A 17,529-nucleotide genomic window follows, 5' to 3' on the forward strand; every position below is an offset into this window, starting at 1 on the left:
AAAAATGAGTATGGAGAAAAAGAAAATGTTCTAAAATTGATTTTGGTAAAGATTGTACATCCTCTTCTTGACATGGTTGAACTACTGAATTGTATGATATGTGGTTGAAATGCTGATAAAACTATTTTTAAAAAAGAAGAAAGTGAAACCTACCTAAGTGGGAGGATGGGAGAGAATCAGAATATGTTTATTAAGTCATGATATATCTGTTAGGTAACAAATTAAACACCATTAAATTATCTTTATAGTATCTAATTGTATTATCATGAAACATGATAAAAAGAAAATATTTATGAGATAACCTAAAAGTAAAAAGCAATATATAATATCATAAGCATACTTTGATCAGAATCTACAAACACCTAGTCTTGCTTAAAAAAATGTTTATAAGGGCTCAAGTAGAAAGACAGTATTTTGCAAATGACGATGGCAATATATGTATAAATTTGCTTGATATAATTGATTTATAGATTGTTATAATATCTGTAAGATTGTTATAGATTGTAAGATAGATTGTTATAATATCTGTAATATTATAGATTGTTCTAATATCTATAGTATCTGTAAATGGAAAAAATTTTAATGGGATTTTAGAGGACTTGATTTCAATTCTGTTAAGAAAATAAATATCTGTGTAGTTGGCAAAAAACATGAAGCTATACCCCCAAACAGGAAATACATCATTGTATAAGCACCCATTCATTGTGCTTATACAAGCCAATTGCTGACTCATAGCAACCCTCAGGTTGCTATTTTGTTTGGATGCATTTTCATTTTTCAAATGTTCTGTTATGGTATATTGATCATAATATAAAATGGAGACCGTAAAGATCATAGTTGGTTTACTTTAGCACTTACCCCGGCACAGAATCCACTGGTACAGCAGCAAACTCATGAGAATTACTGTCAGAAGCCCCAAAGCGATTGCCATGTAAGAAAGAGAGGACCTGGGAGAAGGCGCTACAAGAACAGAAACCAAAGCGAAATCCTGAATCAGTAGAGATATTGAGGGGAAGAACAGGTCAAGGAAAGACAATTTGGAATCTGGGAACAATTTTGACCCAGTGGGAAATGTGATTAGATCCTTTTCTGGATCTCTCAGGAAAGTCCAGGGTAGTCAATCACACCTACTAAGTTAAAAGTACACCTTTGTCTCTTTGTAATTGTGGCTACACGGTTTCATAATGTCTCTTTTGGGGAAACAAATTGATACAACCTTATGGAGAATAATTTGATAAGGTCTACCAAGGGCTAGCAAGAGGTCTACCTGCCGGTACCACCAAGAAGAGGCTGGCCTGATTAATGAAATATATTCTAATTCGCTCTTGATTCTGAACTGTAACCTGTCAGTTCCTAATGAACCCCTTCCTCATGAGTATGGCCTGTGAGCTGTGCGAGTCTATTCCAACGAATTATCAGAAGTAGCAGAGGAGCTCGTGCTATTGGGGGAACACCTGGTATCAGATTTGGAAAAAACGTCTGGAAAGTGGAGGTGCGTGTGGCCTCCACTCTACCGCTACCAGCCTCTGGCTGTTGCTGCTGAGAATAGCTCATGTCTCCATCAGTGAAGTTAGACAAGGAGGCCTCACCTTGCCACCACAACAGTCAACACTGCTGCCTGATTTATTTGTCTACAGTGACACATCGTAGGAGTGCTTGGTAAGCTGCTGTCCCTAGAAGAGCTAAGGCTTGCGGTTCATAGTCAGGGATGAGATAATATGTCACATGAACGCATGTGGCATTTAACCTCTATTTGTTTCACTTTGAAATTAAAGTGTGAGAAAATATTTCCAAGTCTGAGAACATATTTCCATTTTCTATGTCCTAGGTGTATGGTGGGGGAAGTTGGAGATGTGGAGCTAATAACAATGGGTACAAGAAAGAAGAAAATGTTCTAAAATTGATTGTAGTGATGGTTCTTTTTAATAGGATTGGACAATTGCATTGAATTATATGTCAATAAAACTGTTGAAATAAATAAATTCCTAAAAATAAAAACAAAACCATTTATACCAAGGAGGACTATTTAATGCAATAGAAAAATAAATGTTAATTAGATATACAAAATTAAAAACAGAACCAAAACATAATTACATCTGTGTAATAACCAACATCCAAAAAATTTAGTGAAATGAAAAACATTTTTTTTGAAAAATATTTTTCTAATTTTCTTTCAAGAAATATATATATTAAAAGTCTCGGACTAGAGGGTTTATAGTAGCACCAGCATATAAGCAAAATAAAAATGCAACAAAATGTTATTATGAGTGATATCTTATTTTTTCTTAATGCTCTTATATTTGCTCTCTCATAATTACCATATTTTCTACAATGCTAAGTAACATTTTGAGGTTTTTTAAATTAATGACATTTTTAAAGCTCCTAATCTTATTTCCTATTTCCAAACAGGACACTCTTGAAATCTACAGTAGGCCTGAACATTCTGGCAATATATAAAAGTGTATCATTTGTACAGTGTATACATTTTCTAAAATTACACAGAAAAAATAAAAATAGTTTTTCAGGTTCCAATTTATCACCAGCTTTGTGACCTTGAACTTATATATGAAAATGTACATTTCCTTTTACTTAATATTGCCACTCCTTAGAATGTGGCACAGATATATATTACAAAAAGAAAAAGATGAGACAATAAAAATGTCTAATGCTGTTATTATTTATAATAACAGAAATTTAAATGTCCAAGAATATTGAAATGATCTAGTAAATTATGCAATGCTTTCAAATGATATCAATTAAAACAACATAATATTAAAATGACATAGCAACACGACAGCTTATATAAATGAAGAAAATAATAAAGTATGTAAGATTTTTAAATTACATAAAAATAATTACATAAAATCATGTAGGCTTATAAACCCAAAGTAAACGGGAATATGGGAGAATTTTTAAATAATTTAATAACTGGTGACAATTATTCCCCTCATTGTTCTTGAAGTGTTTGTAAAGTAGTTACTACAAGTCTTGAGTTGCTTATTCAAAGGCAATTTGCCTAGTTTTAATCTAAAAGCTGAGCAATAGAAGTCAATCTTTGAGGGATTTTTGAAGAGCTAAAAGATCTAGGCAGTAGCAGTGGCAAAACAAATTGGCTTACATGTCGCTTGCGCAAGATCTACTTTTTGGAGTAAACAGATGTCTGGCCAGCCTCTCCCGCTGACTCCTAAGAGTTTTCTATACTAGCACCTAAACATGCTTACGTCAGGAAACATTCACTGGGCCAGAATGAAAGACAACCAACTACAAATGTCATCCCCTTTAATGCCGTCCTCTATTAGCAGCTGGTTTGTTGTTGAAAGGGATCTGTAATACACTCCATCTGTTCGCCTGTGTTCCCATGACCCACGATCAATCGTATAACTACCCTGTGCTTTTAAGGGCTCTCGCTGCCATGAGTCAATTCTGACATACAGTGTGACGCTATAGGCCATGGCAGAACTCTTTGAGGGGTAAAAGTCCAGTGTTTCTCCTGCAGAGCTGGCTGGTGGTTTCCAACTGCTGACCTTGCAGTTAGCAGCCTAACGGGTAACCACAATACTGCCAGAGCTCCTTTTAAAACCAAACTCACTGTCATTGAGTCGATGCCAACTCATTGCGACCTTGCAGACTCTAGGGAAGGAAATTCTAGAACATCCCATATAACAATGCCAAGATAAACCTGGAGCCACTATCCTTTGAGAGTCTACTACTTAAGTAAGATTCAAAATCAAATATTATCTTTGGAGTTTACATTATTATCTGCCTGTCTCATTAGTGTTCTCTCAGGTTTCCATATTAAAAAAAACTTGTTTATCTGTTTGCTTTTCATTCTCAAATCCACAAAGAGTCCCAGGGACTACCACCTGTCGTGTTCTTGTTACCTGTGCCCTGTCACCAACCCTTGGCGGGGAAAGATGCAGATAGGTAAGTCTGTCTCTTTTCTAACAAAAAAAATCTTACTATTACCCATTAGCAAAAATCCTGTTGTCTTTCTCCTTGTTACATAGTCAGGAAAACCGAGATGCCTAGAATGTAAATAGCTGATCCAAGGTCACACCAAACATCACTAAAAAAATTAACTTCTCCCAACAAAGCTCTTGCTTTAGCTCAGGTGGTTTACTAAAGAATAGCAGCATTACCCTAGAATAAAGAATGGCGTCATAGAAGTGAATGATCAGAAAAGAACTGCTCTGAGTCCTGAGATCATATCCAGGGTCCGCAACCAAAATTTCACATTCCTATTCTCAATGGACTTCAAGATGAACTGAAAGAATTGCCTCGAATGGGCCTGCATTTTTGTTCACCCTCTACTCCACACGTCTTCCACATCACCCACCCTGCGCCTATGACCACTGTGCACCACTACTCATAGGCCCTTGGTTCACTCACCTCTTCGCTGCTCACTGAAGTCATTCTGAACTTGGGGAGCAGCAGACGACTCTAAGAAGGAATAGATGGAACTGTCAGTTCGCTCCATCTACTCCCTCTCACATTCAGTTGAGAGAGCAAAAGTATGAGTGTGGAGAGATAAGGATCCGTGAGAAAACAGCTCAATCTTTAAACTGCGAGCAGGAAACTTGAAGGTTGTTTTGTGTTAAAAAAAAAAAAAATCAACAGCTCTCTAATCCAACATGACAAAAACAGAAGTAATATTTCAGGAAATGGTTCAACTCCTGGGCTACCTAGAGGAATTCATATTGTAAAGTGTAATATTTTTGCCCATCCGCTTTTGTTGATGCTCAATAAATACATATCAACTTGATTTCCCATCTGGCCTGATCCTGAAAATTCTCTTAAATCCAGATATCTCGATTATGAAAAATGATATAAAATAAGTGTCATGCTAAGTTGTGGATTTTATCATAGATTTTTGTCTCTGTTTTGTTTCCTTCTGAGAAAACAGAAGCGTGCCAAATGGGCCTGATTTCGTTGTCTCTTGGACCTTTTGAGTAGACAGAGAGAGTGAAACAGGACTGTTAGCTGTATATTCCTGGATTCACTGGAGAAAAGAACTATTGTCCAGATAGGTGAATACAACATATGCATTTAACCCAAACATTCTGCCAGTTGGACCCTAAATTTTACCCTTCACGGTACCAGAAACTCATTAAAATTTCTCTCCTTGTTGTCTTCTTTTTATATGCAAAAACAACCATGGTAAATACATAATCGTTTGTCAATTTGAAGATTAAGTGTGGAGGAGTGGAGTCTAGCCTGTCAATCAGATCATAGCCAATGAGGCCTCTGTGCGGGCATGGCCTTCCCTTGAGAATTCTGGGAAATCAGTATTTCATCCATGGAGACAGGAGACATTTCTCTCTCTTTGCTACTCCCTGGGAGACACTGCAGCTGACAAGACACATGGAACTATGTTAGTGTCCTGAGCTGGAGAAGCCAAATGGACCTACCCTGATGGAACCAGACCTCTGAAGCTGGAGAAGCCACGTAGAGACCCCTGCGACTTTATACCCACTGACCTGTGATCGGCCTGCATTGGACATTATTGCATGTTTTTGTGAGTCTGAATAGGACTTTATAGATTGGTATCAGACATATGGGCTAGTATCAGACTTACGGACTGGATTGAGATGCTTTCTCAATGTTCAATTGATCTTGTATATAAAACTCTTTCTTATGCATATGCATGTTTATGAATTTTTTTCTCTAGTCTAACCAGACTAGGAAAACAACTCTTTCTCTACTCTCATTTCCAATGAGTCAGACATATTGCAACCCTATACAACAGGGTAGAACTGCCCCCTGTGAGTTTCCAAGACTAACTCTTTAGAGGAATAAACAGCCTTGTCTTTCTGCCACAGAGCAGCTGGTGGTTTTGAACTGTTGAACTGTGGTAGTGGTTAGCATAACGCACTACACCACCAGTCAAGACAACTATAAAGTGGAATAAATTATATAAAGATATGCAAAAAGTTAATAATTTACTTCTAGTAGATAAAGAGTTAATAAGTGTAAGGTAAGGGAACTGAAACTTTGAGAATAGCTAAGATCCTCAAGAGAAGGTATGTACACACAGAAGACATAATATAGCCCATAAAGACAAAGTTCTACATCCTGCTTTGCTGATTAGTGACTGGGACCTTGTCCTAGGGGGAAAATCATTACGAGATTTATAACAGTGGTGGGAAACAAAATTTTATTTGGCATATTCATAAAGGGGAAGAGAGGGATGGGAAAAGGAATGGCACACCATCAAAGCTAATTGTGACTAAACCCAGAAAGCCATTCAGATTTTTGACCTTTTTATACAGAGTTGGTAGTGGCTTGATTCTTAAGATCAATGAGATAAATACAAATTGTAACTTTTGCTGGAGGGGGAGAGAGCTTTAGAACTGATTGTGATGAGATATATACAACTGTTTTTAAAAGCAGTTTAGCTATGAAAGTATATGATATGTTAATACACTTAATGTCAAGAAAACAACTTTTTAAAAAAACCTGACCAATGGTTACCATGGGTAAAGGAAGAAGACTGGTTGCAGAGGACACATCGAGGTTATGTTGATGGTGGTGGAATAATTTGGAAAAGGATATCTATGCGGTTGTACAGCACAAAGAGTACATGTACATTATACATGTAGATGTTAGATTGGAGAATGTTTTGTTATGTACATTTTTGATACAATTTTAAAAGGTTACATGAATCACAATGAGTACGAGAAATAAGACAATGTCCTAAAATTGATTGTGGTGATAATTGTACAACTCTTCTGGATATGATTGAATTATTGGATTATATGACATGTGGATGAAATGCCAATAAGACAGTTAACAAATAAATAATAAACTATAACTTTGCCAAGCCATTGTCAAATGTTTTATAATAAAGACAGTCAGGAGGGACCTTATGTTAATCCATTAGGCCAGAATTAAGGAGGACAAAGGAGAGGGCTCTCTTCTATTTGCATATCCAGGTCTTGAAGGGGAATTTCCTTACATCTACCTTTATCCTTTGTGTAGGTTCCTCCTTTACCTACCATATATACTCGAATAGTAGCTGACCCGAATATAAGTCAAGGCACCTAATTTTACGACCAAAAAACTGGGGAAATTTATTGACTCGAGTATAAGTCTAGGGTGAGAAATGCAGCAACTACTGATAAATTTCAAAATAAAAATAGATACCATTAAAATTACATTAATTGAGGCATCAGTAGGTCAAATGTTTTTTAACATTTATTTCAAAGAAAAACAGTAAATGAACTCTGTAAGTGGAAAAGAGGGTCAACAAAAACAAAATGGTATCAATAATATACCTGCTGTGTTACTGCATACGCTGCCTTACTGCATGTACACAGCACAGCTTGTATGGTTTGAGGCCTAATGCAGGCTGATGATGTTCCAGAATGTGATGACACGACTGGTTGCATAGAGCAGCCTGTGTTAGGGCTCATAAGATACATGCTGCATTGTGTATGCACTGAGTGACTGCATGTGTTGCGTTAGTACTTCCCATACATATGCAGTAACGCAGCGCATGCAGTAACACAGCGCATGCAGTGTGCAGCATGCATATTATGAGCCTTAACACCAGCTGCTCTATGCAAGCATGGTCAACACTGGGTTCAGACAGGGGTTAATAAGAAAATAAAATTAAAAATATAACAGACTAAGTACTATCAATAAACATACTGTATATCCAAGACCAGAAATATACCAGTACTTGTATTCAGCAATGCTTGGGCGGAGCAAGGGGGCGCGACCAAGCACGAGTAAGACTGTAAAAGTTAGGTCATTGGTCACAGCGCGGGAGAAGCAGAGCGGCCACATCTGACATTCACCTGACAAGGATGGGTGCGCCCCAGGTACCAGCACACAGAAGCGGGCAGGTTCTTGCCCAGTACACCACGGACAACACAGAGGCTGCTGGCGTGCAGGAGCAAAGAAGAATGGTGATATCAGCAGTCGTCAGACCAACCGCAGAGGCTGCAGGCGCCAGCAGATGAGCGGGCGATACCAGAGAACACCTGCACTGCACCAGAGAACAGGTAAGTGGGACCCTCACTCGAGTATAAGCCAAGGGAAGCTTTTCAGCATAAAAAAAAATATGTAGGGAACTGCATGTCCCCCTACCCTGGATTTAAGCCATGTACGACCTTTATGAATTCACTCTCAGTTTCCTGCCATACAAACTGTGCCCCGGTAGTTTTACTGCCTTTGTTTCACCCGCCAGATGGTGGCTGTCTTGACCCTTGCTAGGATTGGTGCTTTCACTAGCAGCTGCTATGCTCATTGGACAATACATGACTGGTGGCATTTCCCCCCAGGCCCTTGGTATGCTTCATTAGCATACTGACCTGTTCGATCACAGTTGCCCGCCATTTCTTCCTTACTTGAGAGATGCACGACTATTGGCTACCTCAGCTGTACCTTATTTCCATGTGACGTAATGGTGCCCACCCTTCACTGGCTATTTAAGCCTCTGCTTTCAGCTCAATAAATGAGGCTTGATCAGATTCCTGTCTTGCCTCCATCTCTCCGCATCTCTTGCCCATCTTCATTCCCAGTCCCTCTTTCAGGTATCCACGTTGTTGATGACCCGTAGGATGGGACAAAAATATGCTGAAAAACTCAGCTTATCCATGAGTATATACGGTATCCAGTCTTTGTCTGTGTTCCTGTCTATTCGATGTCTATGTTCCTCCTACATCTATCTTTCCCCTAAGTAGCCTGCTCCTCCCTGCCCTCCTGAATTACCAAGGAGATTGCTCAGGACTACTGCCCTTTCCCATCTCCTAGGTTTCACTTAAGCAGCTTGGTGGTCAGAAAGTGAATGTGGAGACTCAAGCTAGTGTTTGGACTGATTTTAAGGTTTAGCACGAAACCAGGGCTCTGTCAGATGCCTTTGTGTTTAGGCACTAACTTAAGCTTAAAAGCTGGTAAGCAACCATCTAAGGCACAACTATTGGTCTCTCTATATCTGGGGGAAAGAATACTGATAGAAATTGAAGATACATGAAAACAATTGTTTCAATGCACTGATGATCCGTATTAACATCATTCTCCAGCCAGAAGAACTAGATGGTGCCTGGCTACCACTATCAACTGCTGTGAAACGGGTCACAAAAGAAGGCCCAGCTTAGAGTGGAAGAAGAATGTAGAATAAAACTCAAAATCATAACATTTAAATTTTTTCTTAAGCCAAGGTTTACTGATCACATAGAGACTGGTGGAACCCTCCAGATTAGAGTCCTCGGCAAACACTAGTTCTGGAAATAAGCTCTCCCACCCCTGGCTAATTTTCTTTCAAACAATAGACAAGTCTACAGGAAGAATAAAACTTGGGAGGCAGTGTTAGAGGAAACCAGCCTCTAATAACCGAAGGGTCAGTAGGCTCAATTGTACAGTTTTAATATATAAAGATCATAGTATTTATATTTATATAATATATAAAGACAATAGTCATAGAAGACAGGAAAGAAAGGACAGGGAGAGTACAATAAAGGAGTCAGATACATTTATGGGAGCATGCTCACCTCAGGCCCTCTTGATGTTCCATGTGGAACTGGGAGGAGAGCTTCTTTACTATCTTGGGATATTTATAGTAGACATAAGGGATGCATATTCCGTAGTTATATACATCACAAGGTGGGTGGTAACTACATTAAGGTCCCTGAGCTCACAGGTGAGGAAACCTAATACCTGTATTGAAGGAAGGTATGAGGGGGAGATGGGTAACACAGTGGGAGGAGAGAGCAAAAGGATGTCTGCCTCACTAGGAAGATATAATCAACCATGTGCTCACTTTCAGGTAGCAAAGCTATTAGAGGAGAATCTCTGGAAACGATATTTAAAGCAGGATAGTGTACTTGGACTTGATCTCTAACAACCAAAGTGAAGGCTTTCCTACCATGGAATACTAGCTTTCCAGATTCCCTCTGTTATGAGTTAGGGAATATAGTAGTCCTCGTTATATTTTCCTCAGTGTTAGTTTCTCACAAGGCAGGACAAGTACATCTTAGGATGGTTAACCATTGGAGGTTGAAAGGGCAGCACTTACCTTAGGACAGAATTCAGAAAGGGGAAGCAAGGAGGAATGGAAACAAGAACCACGGGGAGGAAGTAAAATAGAGACAGTCAGTGAAATGAAACAAAGTGTGTGTGTGTGTGTGTGTGTGTGTGTGTTGTTAAGTGGGAGATTGGTTGGCTCTGTAAACCTTCACTCAATGCAAAATAAAAAGAAAGGAAAGTCTTACATCACCCCAAACAGAAATACAGGACACTTTCATCAATAATTTCCATTCCCTCTTTCTCCCACATCTTGGTAACCATTTACAAACTTTTATCTCTAAAAAAATAAAACTAACTAAATAAAAAGATAGAGTGTGTAGACAGAGAACAGAGAAGAGAAGCACAGAGAGCATATTAATAAAAGACAACCGTTATGCTTCTAACTATGACAGTAATATGGTTACCCTCTTCCAGGCAAAATACAGGAAGCAAGTATTTAGGGGCATAAAACAAAAAACAGCAGAGTTTCACTTTAGAGAAGTGAAACACATAAAGGTGAGTCCAAAGATCATCTGGCTTTTAAGCTGGGGCCAATTTCTGGCACAAAACAGGAATATGAATTCTCAGCAGAGGGGCAATACCACAGGGTGCCTAAAACGAAGATGGAAGGTGTTGAGCTATGTAAATGGGTGGGATTTGCAAGAGAGAGTAACTGACAAGAAAGAGATACACAGAGAATTACCCAGAAGACTATGTGGTACCATGAAATAAGGAGGTACACACATATGTGCATGTGTGCGTGCACACACACATATACACAAATAAACCACAGGTTTGGGGCATGTCAGAATGGCATAGGACACATCCTCATGAAGAGATCAGTGAAGATATGAGTGCTATAGCAAAGTGTGGTGAAGAAACTAGATGGTGCTATCAGAAAGAATAGTATTTGGGGTCTTAAAGGCTGTGTAAAGTACGTAGCCATGTAAGTGAAGAATCAACTAAGTCCACATAGAAGAAGCACACAGCCTACATTACCCAAGGATTAGAAATAAAATCATCCAAATCTAAAAGAGGAAATGGTATCAGAGTTTAAATTGTGAACATCTGGTTTTCAGAAGGCTATGGGTGACAGTGGAAGTCCAAAGTTCATTTGCAGCGTCCACATATGGATTTAATCTCCCATAAATTCCCTCTGATCATAATTGAGGGATTTGAATAGCCCCATTATCAGACAGAAAGCATTATAAACATATTCTGGCAAACACAGTTATGTTAAAATGTAATATCTTATCATTTGATCTCCCTTTTGCCCCATTTAAAGCTATTTCAGTTTGGGGGACATTTTTTAAATGACGGGAAATACACATAGATTACCCCTCTAATGAATCCCCTCTGACCATGGACCAAGGACGTGAACAGCCTTTCTATCATGCAGAATGCATTGGATAGTGGATTGCTGCCAATACTGTTAGGTTAAATTTTAGCAGCCCGTGGTATGAGGTGGGGGTCAGCCCCCCACCACTAATCCTGGGTTCGATAGGCACAATTGTATGGTTGAGATATATAAATGTTATATTAAAGTCATTAAGAGCATGAGAGACAGAAGAGAGATTGAAATAATGTAGTCAGACACATTCCATGGTAGCAATGCTCACCTCAGCCCCGCTTGGAGAGAGAGGGAAGGGAAGGAGGACAAGGGGAAAGGGAACAGGGGAGTGAGGACTGGAGAAGAGAGGTCAAAGGAGGCGCAGAGAGAGAGAGAGGCCTCTATTGATACCTTTGGGGGCATGCAAGCTCACTGATTACAGGTAAAGACCTACATCACAGGAAGGGATTGCACTTGGGTTATATAGCAATGAATGGGGACAATCTAGGGATACACATGACAAGATGGGCAGATCCTAGAGTCAGGATGGCAGCTTAACTTTGGATGTCATGGAGCGGGTTTGATCTGTTCTCTGGATCTCCATAGGAACCATTATCAGTAGGGTGTAAACCCCACCTACAGGAACCAAATCAATGACTGCAGGCCTGTCCATTGTCCTTAAGAGCAGGGAGTGGGGCCCACTTCAGTCTGGCAACTGATCATCCCCAGGAAGGATGCCTGCAAGGTCTGACCTCCCCCCACAGCAGCCTATCATTTGATCTCCCTTCTGAAGGAAGAAGGGAATTCAAGGTGCACTGAAAGTATTAGCCAAACAGAAAGCTCCAGGAATTGATGGAATAGGAATTGAAATGTTTTAACAAGCTGATGAAACACTGGAAGCACTCACACATCTATGCCAGAACATTTGGAAGACAGCTACTTGACCAAATGAGTAGAGGAGATCCACATTTGTACCCATTCCAAAGAAAGGTAGCCCAATAGATTCTCCAACTATAGAATAATATCACTGATATCACATGCCAGTAAAATTCTGCCAAAAATCATCCAATTATGGTTGCAGCAGAACATTGCCAGGCAACTATAGAGGTTCAGCTCAGATACACAAGAGGACGTGGAACAAGGAATATCTCTGTTGATGTCAGACGGATCTTGGCTCAAAGCAGAGAACACCAAAAAGAAGTTTACTTGTATTTTATTAACTATGTCAAGGCATTGGACTATGTAGATCATAATAAACTATGGCTAACCTTGAGAAGAGTAGAAATTCCAGAACACTTCATTGCGCTCATAACGAACTTGTACATGGATCAAGAGGCAGTTATATGAACAGAACAAGGGAATACAGCATGGTCTAAAGGAAGGAAAGATGTGCGACAGCGTTGTAACCTCTCATCATACTTATTCCATCTGTACGCTGAACAAAAAATCAGAGAAGCTGGATTATGTGCAGAAGAATGTGGCATCAGAATTGAAGGAAAGCTTATTAACAACCTGTGATATGCAGATGACACAACCTTGCCTGCTGAAAGTCAGGAGGACTTGAAGCACTTGCTGATGAAGATCAAGGACTGCAGCCTTCAGTGTGGATTACAAAATCCTCACCACTGGACCAATAGGCAGCATGATGATAAATGGAGAAAAGGTTAAGTCGTCAAGGATTTGGTCTTGCTTGGGTCCACAATCAACATCCATGGAAGCAGCAGCAGCCAAGAGATCAAAAGATGAGTTGCACTAGGTAGATCTGCTGCACAAGAAGTTTGAATATTCAAAAGCAAAAGTTTACTTGGACAACTAGGATGTGCCTGACTCAAGCTATGGGATAGTCAATTGCTTTGTTTGCATGTGAAAGTTGAGCATTGAATAAAGAAGACTGAATAAGAATCGATGCATTTGAATTGTGATGCTGGAGAAGAATATTGAAAGTAGCAGGGCCTGCTAAAAGGACAATCCTGTCTTGGAAGAAGTATGTCCAGTGTGCTCCTTAGAGGCAAGGATAGTGAGACTTCGTCTTACACACTTGGGACATGTTGTCAGGAGAGACAGGTCTCTAGAGAAGGGCATCATGTTTGGTAAAGTGGAGGGGCAGTGAAGAGAAGAGGAAGGCCCTCAATGAGATGGACTGACGCCATGGCTGCAACCATGGGCTCAAGCATAGGAACAATTGAAAAGATGGGGTAAGGCCATGCAGTATTTTATTCTGTTGTGTATATGTGCATAAGATCACAGTGGGTCAGAGTTGACTCAATAGCACCTAACAACAACATGATCCATTTAAATGTGTTCTAATTGTAATATTCCCTGCTTTCCTTTGGATTAAGGTTTTTAATCTGTTTTGCTTTGTTACTCTTGTTAATTTGGGGGTGTTGTAAAAATGTTTTTCTGTAAATGAAATCTAAGATAGGGAATTCTATAGTAACTGGGTTAATGGTTCCTTGGCAGTATGGCAGGGGAGGTTGGGGTAAAATGGGGAGCTAATAATGATGAGCACAGCATGAAGGAAACGAGGGAAGAATGGAAATAAACACAGGGAGGGAGTGGGATAAGTAAATGGTACATTAAAGAGACTGCAATTATTGAACTGAAATAAAATATGTATAAATCATTGATTGTAAAACTGATTATTCTATAAACCTTCACCTAATTCACGAGAGAAAAGTTTTTTAAATGAAGATTTTTTTCTAAAATTGATTGTGGTGATGATTGTACAACTCTTCTTAATGTGATTGAGCTATTGGATTATATGATAAATGTGTTAGACAGGATTCTCTAAAGAGACAAAGCCAGATTGCTAGTAATTATATATAAATATATTTATAAAGATAGATATATAACACAAGAAATGAACCGTTAAATTATATACAATAGATAATACAAGAAATTAACAGTTAAATTATAAAGAGTGAGACACTAGCAGTCCTTTAAGTCTTGAGAACCGCCAGTCCCTTTTCTGTAGAGAGAGCTGAGCTATATATACACCAAGGAAGCAAACAGCAAGGCAGGTCCCCAACTGTCACCAACTGTCGGTCCCCAGCTCCAGAGATGAGCATTCCAATCGTGTGTGCTTAAAGGGACCTTAACTTACAGCGACACAGTCCACAAGCTAGGCGTCCTACAGGTCGTGTACTCTTTAAATTGGGGAACAGAACTAGCAAGGCGAGGCTCACTGAGCCATTTATCTCTCCACCCTTCAATTAATCCTACTTGTGTTTATCGGCCAGGCTGGTACAATAAACTATCGCAATATAAAAATTGTATGACAATAAAACTGTGGGAAATAAAATAACAAAGAATGGCCTAGGAACCAACATGAAAGCACCCCCAATGGTCAAAGCTGGAACAATTTGAACAACAACATAAATAACAACAGCATTAAATTATAATACAAAGAAATATTTAAATACAAAAACCACAAGTCTATACTGATATAAATAAATGAATAAATGGGCGGGATTAATCCTTAAAGAGGGTTGCAAATAGTAGATATAGATATTCCCTAGTGATATGAAAATTAATTCCCTTTATGTGGGTAAGACTTAGCAACTCACTTCCAAAGACTAAAGCATGGCTAAAGGAAAAAGGAATGTAACAATGGAAAAACTTGGCAAACACTCCTTCCACCAAGCACAGAAGAGTAGCATCACCAACAATAAGAATGGGTGATAACCATGTACCCCATAATTTCTCATATTAAACCGAAATTGTGAGTGTGGAATGCAGGGAAGATACCATATTTGTCAGATGCAATGAGAAGGTATTTTTCAAAAAAACTGTATTCTCACTCTAAACATGAGAAAATAACAGATAATTCTAAATTGAGTACTCTATAAAATCTGGCCAGTATTCCTTAAAATTACAATATCCACACTGAGAATATCAGAGAACAGAGATTACAGGAACATGATAACTAAATGCCATGTGGTGTCCTGCATTGAACCCTGGAAGTAAAAAAGACATTAGTGGAAAAGTGGTAAAAACAGAGTCATGCTTGGAATGTAGTGAATAAAGTGTAGTGATATTCAATGGACTACTATGCATCGCTAAAAGTAATATTAGTAATTATAATGAAGCCATGAAGCACTTCGCAGCATGGATGAACTTGGAAAATTTTATAAACTCAACTCACTGTTGGCTCATAGCAACCCTATAGAACAAGGGAGAACTTCCCCCTGCAGGTTTCCAAGGCTAACTCCTTAAAGAAGAGAGCCTCATCTGCCTCCCACAGAGCAGCTGGTGGTTTCAAAGTGCTGACCTTGCCGTTAGAAACCCAACGCATAACCACTATGCCAAGATACTTGGAAAACATTATGGTGAATTGAATTAGTCAGTCACAGAGGAAAAAATATTGTTATAAGGGGGTGGTGGGGAATCCAGAGAACACATTGAAACAAATTTTGGGATGCAGTCAGAGAAGTAAAATGCTGTGAGGGCAACAGTGGGTGTCAGAACAGGGGAAGGGGATGGAGGAAGAGGCTGGTCTGAACTCGGTCTAGTGGCAATCGGCCTGGGACTGGTATGGAGCAGGATTCTCCTTCTCCCTTGTGTAGCCAGAGGAGGTCGACCATGGCCCCGTGCCATTTCTGCACGTGTACAGGGAGGCATCTGTGAGTGTCACACAGACACGGCTTGTAATTCTGTGTCTCTCCACCTCCTCCTTCAGTTCTTGTCTCTCTACAGGAGAGAAACAAGCAAGAGACAAAATTCAGACCAGACTCAAGAGAAAAAAGTTGAGCAGAAAGAGTGAATTTATTGAAAGGGATGCTTTTCAAAGAACCCCAAAGGGTATTGAGCTAGTCTAAGAGACCTGGTAGAATGCAGACTGTTACTCTGCTTGCAGGAGTCTTCTGCTGTTGTCTGCTTCTCTTAGTGTACCTCCCCTGTCTCAAGACTCAAAATCTAAGAGTCTAAATGATTGAATTGTTGACTTATATGTAAATTACTTACAACAAAAAAAAGAAAAACCTTATCAAATATACGGGGGGGAAGTAGAATTGCCACCAAACTTGATTCCAAATCATATCATCAGTGTATGGCAGAGCAGATCTGCCCTTGTGATTTTCCAAGGCTATAAATATGTAGGGGGGTAGAAAGCCTCACATATTATTATAGGAAAATTAATTCAGCATGAGCATAAAATATAAATATCACAAATTGAATTTTCACTTAATATTCTCATATATTTAAAGACATTTAAGGCTTGTTATAAACCATGTTAGGTGTTTGATAATTTAGTATTTCAAAACAACTTGAATTTCCAAATGTTGTGTCTTACAGTAAGTTTCCCAACTTCACTTTAAAAGTAAGTAAATCTTCAAAATAGCTTAGAATTCTAATGCTTTTAAAAAAATCACTTTATTGGGGGTTTATAAGCTATCTATACATACATCATTGTATCAAGCACATATGTACATTTGTTGCCATCATCATTCTCAAAACATTTGCCTTCTACTTGAGCCCTTAATATCGGCTTATTTTCTCCCTCCCTCCCCACTCCCCTACCTCATGAACCCTTCATAATTCATAAATTATTATTTTGTCCTATGTTACACTGTCCAACGTCTCCCCCTGCTCTCTTCTCTGTTGTCCATCCCCCAGGGAGGAGGCTATACATAGATTCTTGTAATCAGTTCCCCCTTTCTACCCCACATTCCCTCTACCCTCCAGGCATCGCCACTCTCACCACTGGTCCTGAAGGAATCATCTGTCCTGCATTCCCTGTGTTCCCAGTTGCTATCTGTACCAATGTACATCCTCTGGTCTAGCCAGATTTTTAAGGTAGAATTGGGATCATGATAGTGGGAGGGGAGGGAGCATTTAAGAACTAGAGGAAAGTTATATGTTTCATTGTTGCTACCCTGCATCCTGACTGGTTCATCTCCTCCACACAACCCTTCAGTAAGGGGGTGTCCAGTTGCCTACTGATGGGCTTTGAGTCTCCACTCTGCACTCACCCACATTTACAATGATCTGATTTTTTTGTTCCTTGATGCCTGATACCGGATCCCTTCAACAGCTCGTGGTCACAAGCTGGTGTGCTTCTTCCATGTGGGCTTTGTTGCTTCTGAGCTAGATGGCCACTTGTTTATCTTCAATCACTTAAGACCCCAGATGCTGTATCTTTTGATAGCCGGGCACCATCAGCTTTCTTCACCACATTTGCTTATGCACACGTT

The 17,529-nt window shown here is 39.4% G+C and overlaps 1 protein-coding gene across 3 annotated transcripts in view; it reads right to left on the reverse strand.

Annotated features, from left to right (window-relative positions):
- KLRG1 (killer cell lectin like receptor G1) overlaps positions 1-17,529 on the reverse strand; it is a 45,840-nt gene that overhangs the window by 12,379 nt on the left and 15,932 nt on the right. The window contains exons 2-3 of one of the 3 annotated variants that reach the window (XM_075553108.1): positions 4,390-4,440; positions 859-960 (exon numbers count right to left, since the gene is read on the reverse strand). In XM_075553108.1, the coding sequence (XP_075409223.1) occupies positions 859-931 (73 nt within the window). In that variant the 5' untranslated portion in view covers positions 932-960; positions 4,390-4,440. Of the gene's footprint in view, positions 1-858; positions 961-4,389; positions 4,478-17,529 lie in introns of those variants that run through there. The other 2 variants (XM_075553106.1, XM_075553107.1) reach the window with 2 other exon arrangements.

This window comes from Tenrec ecaudatus, chromosome 6, assembly GCF_050624435.1.
Source record: "Tenrec ecaudatus isolate mTenEca1 chromosome 6, mTenEca1.hap1, whole genome shotgun sequence".
NCBI lineage: Eukaryota > Metazoa > Chordata > Mammalia > Afrosoricida > Tenrecidae > Tenrec > Tenrec ecaudatus.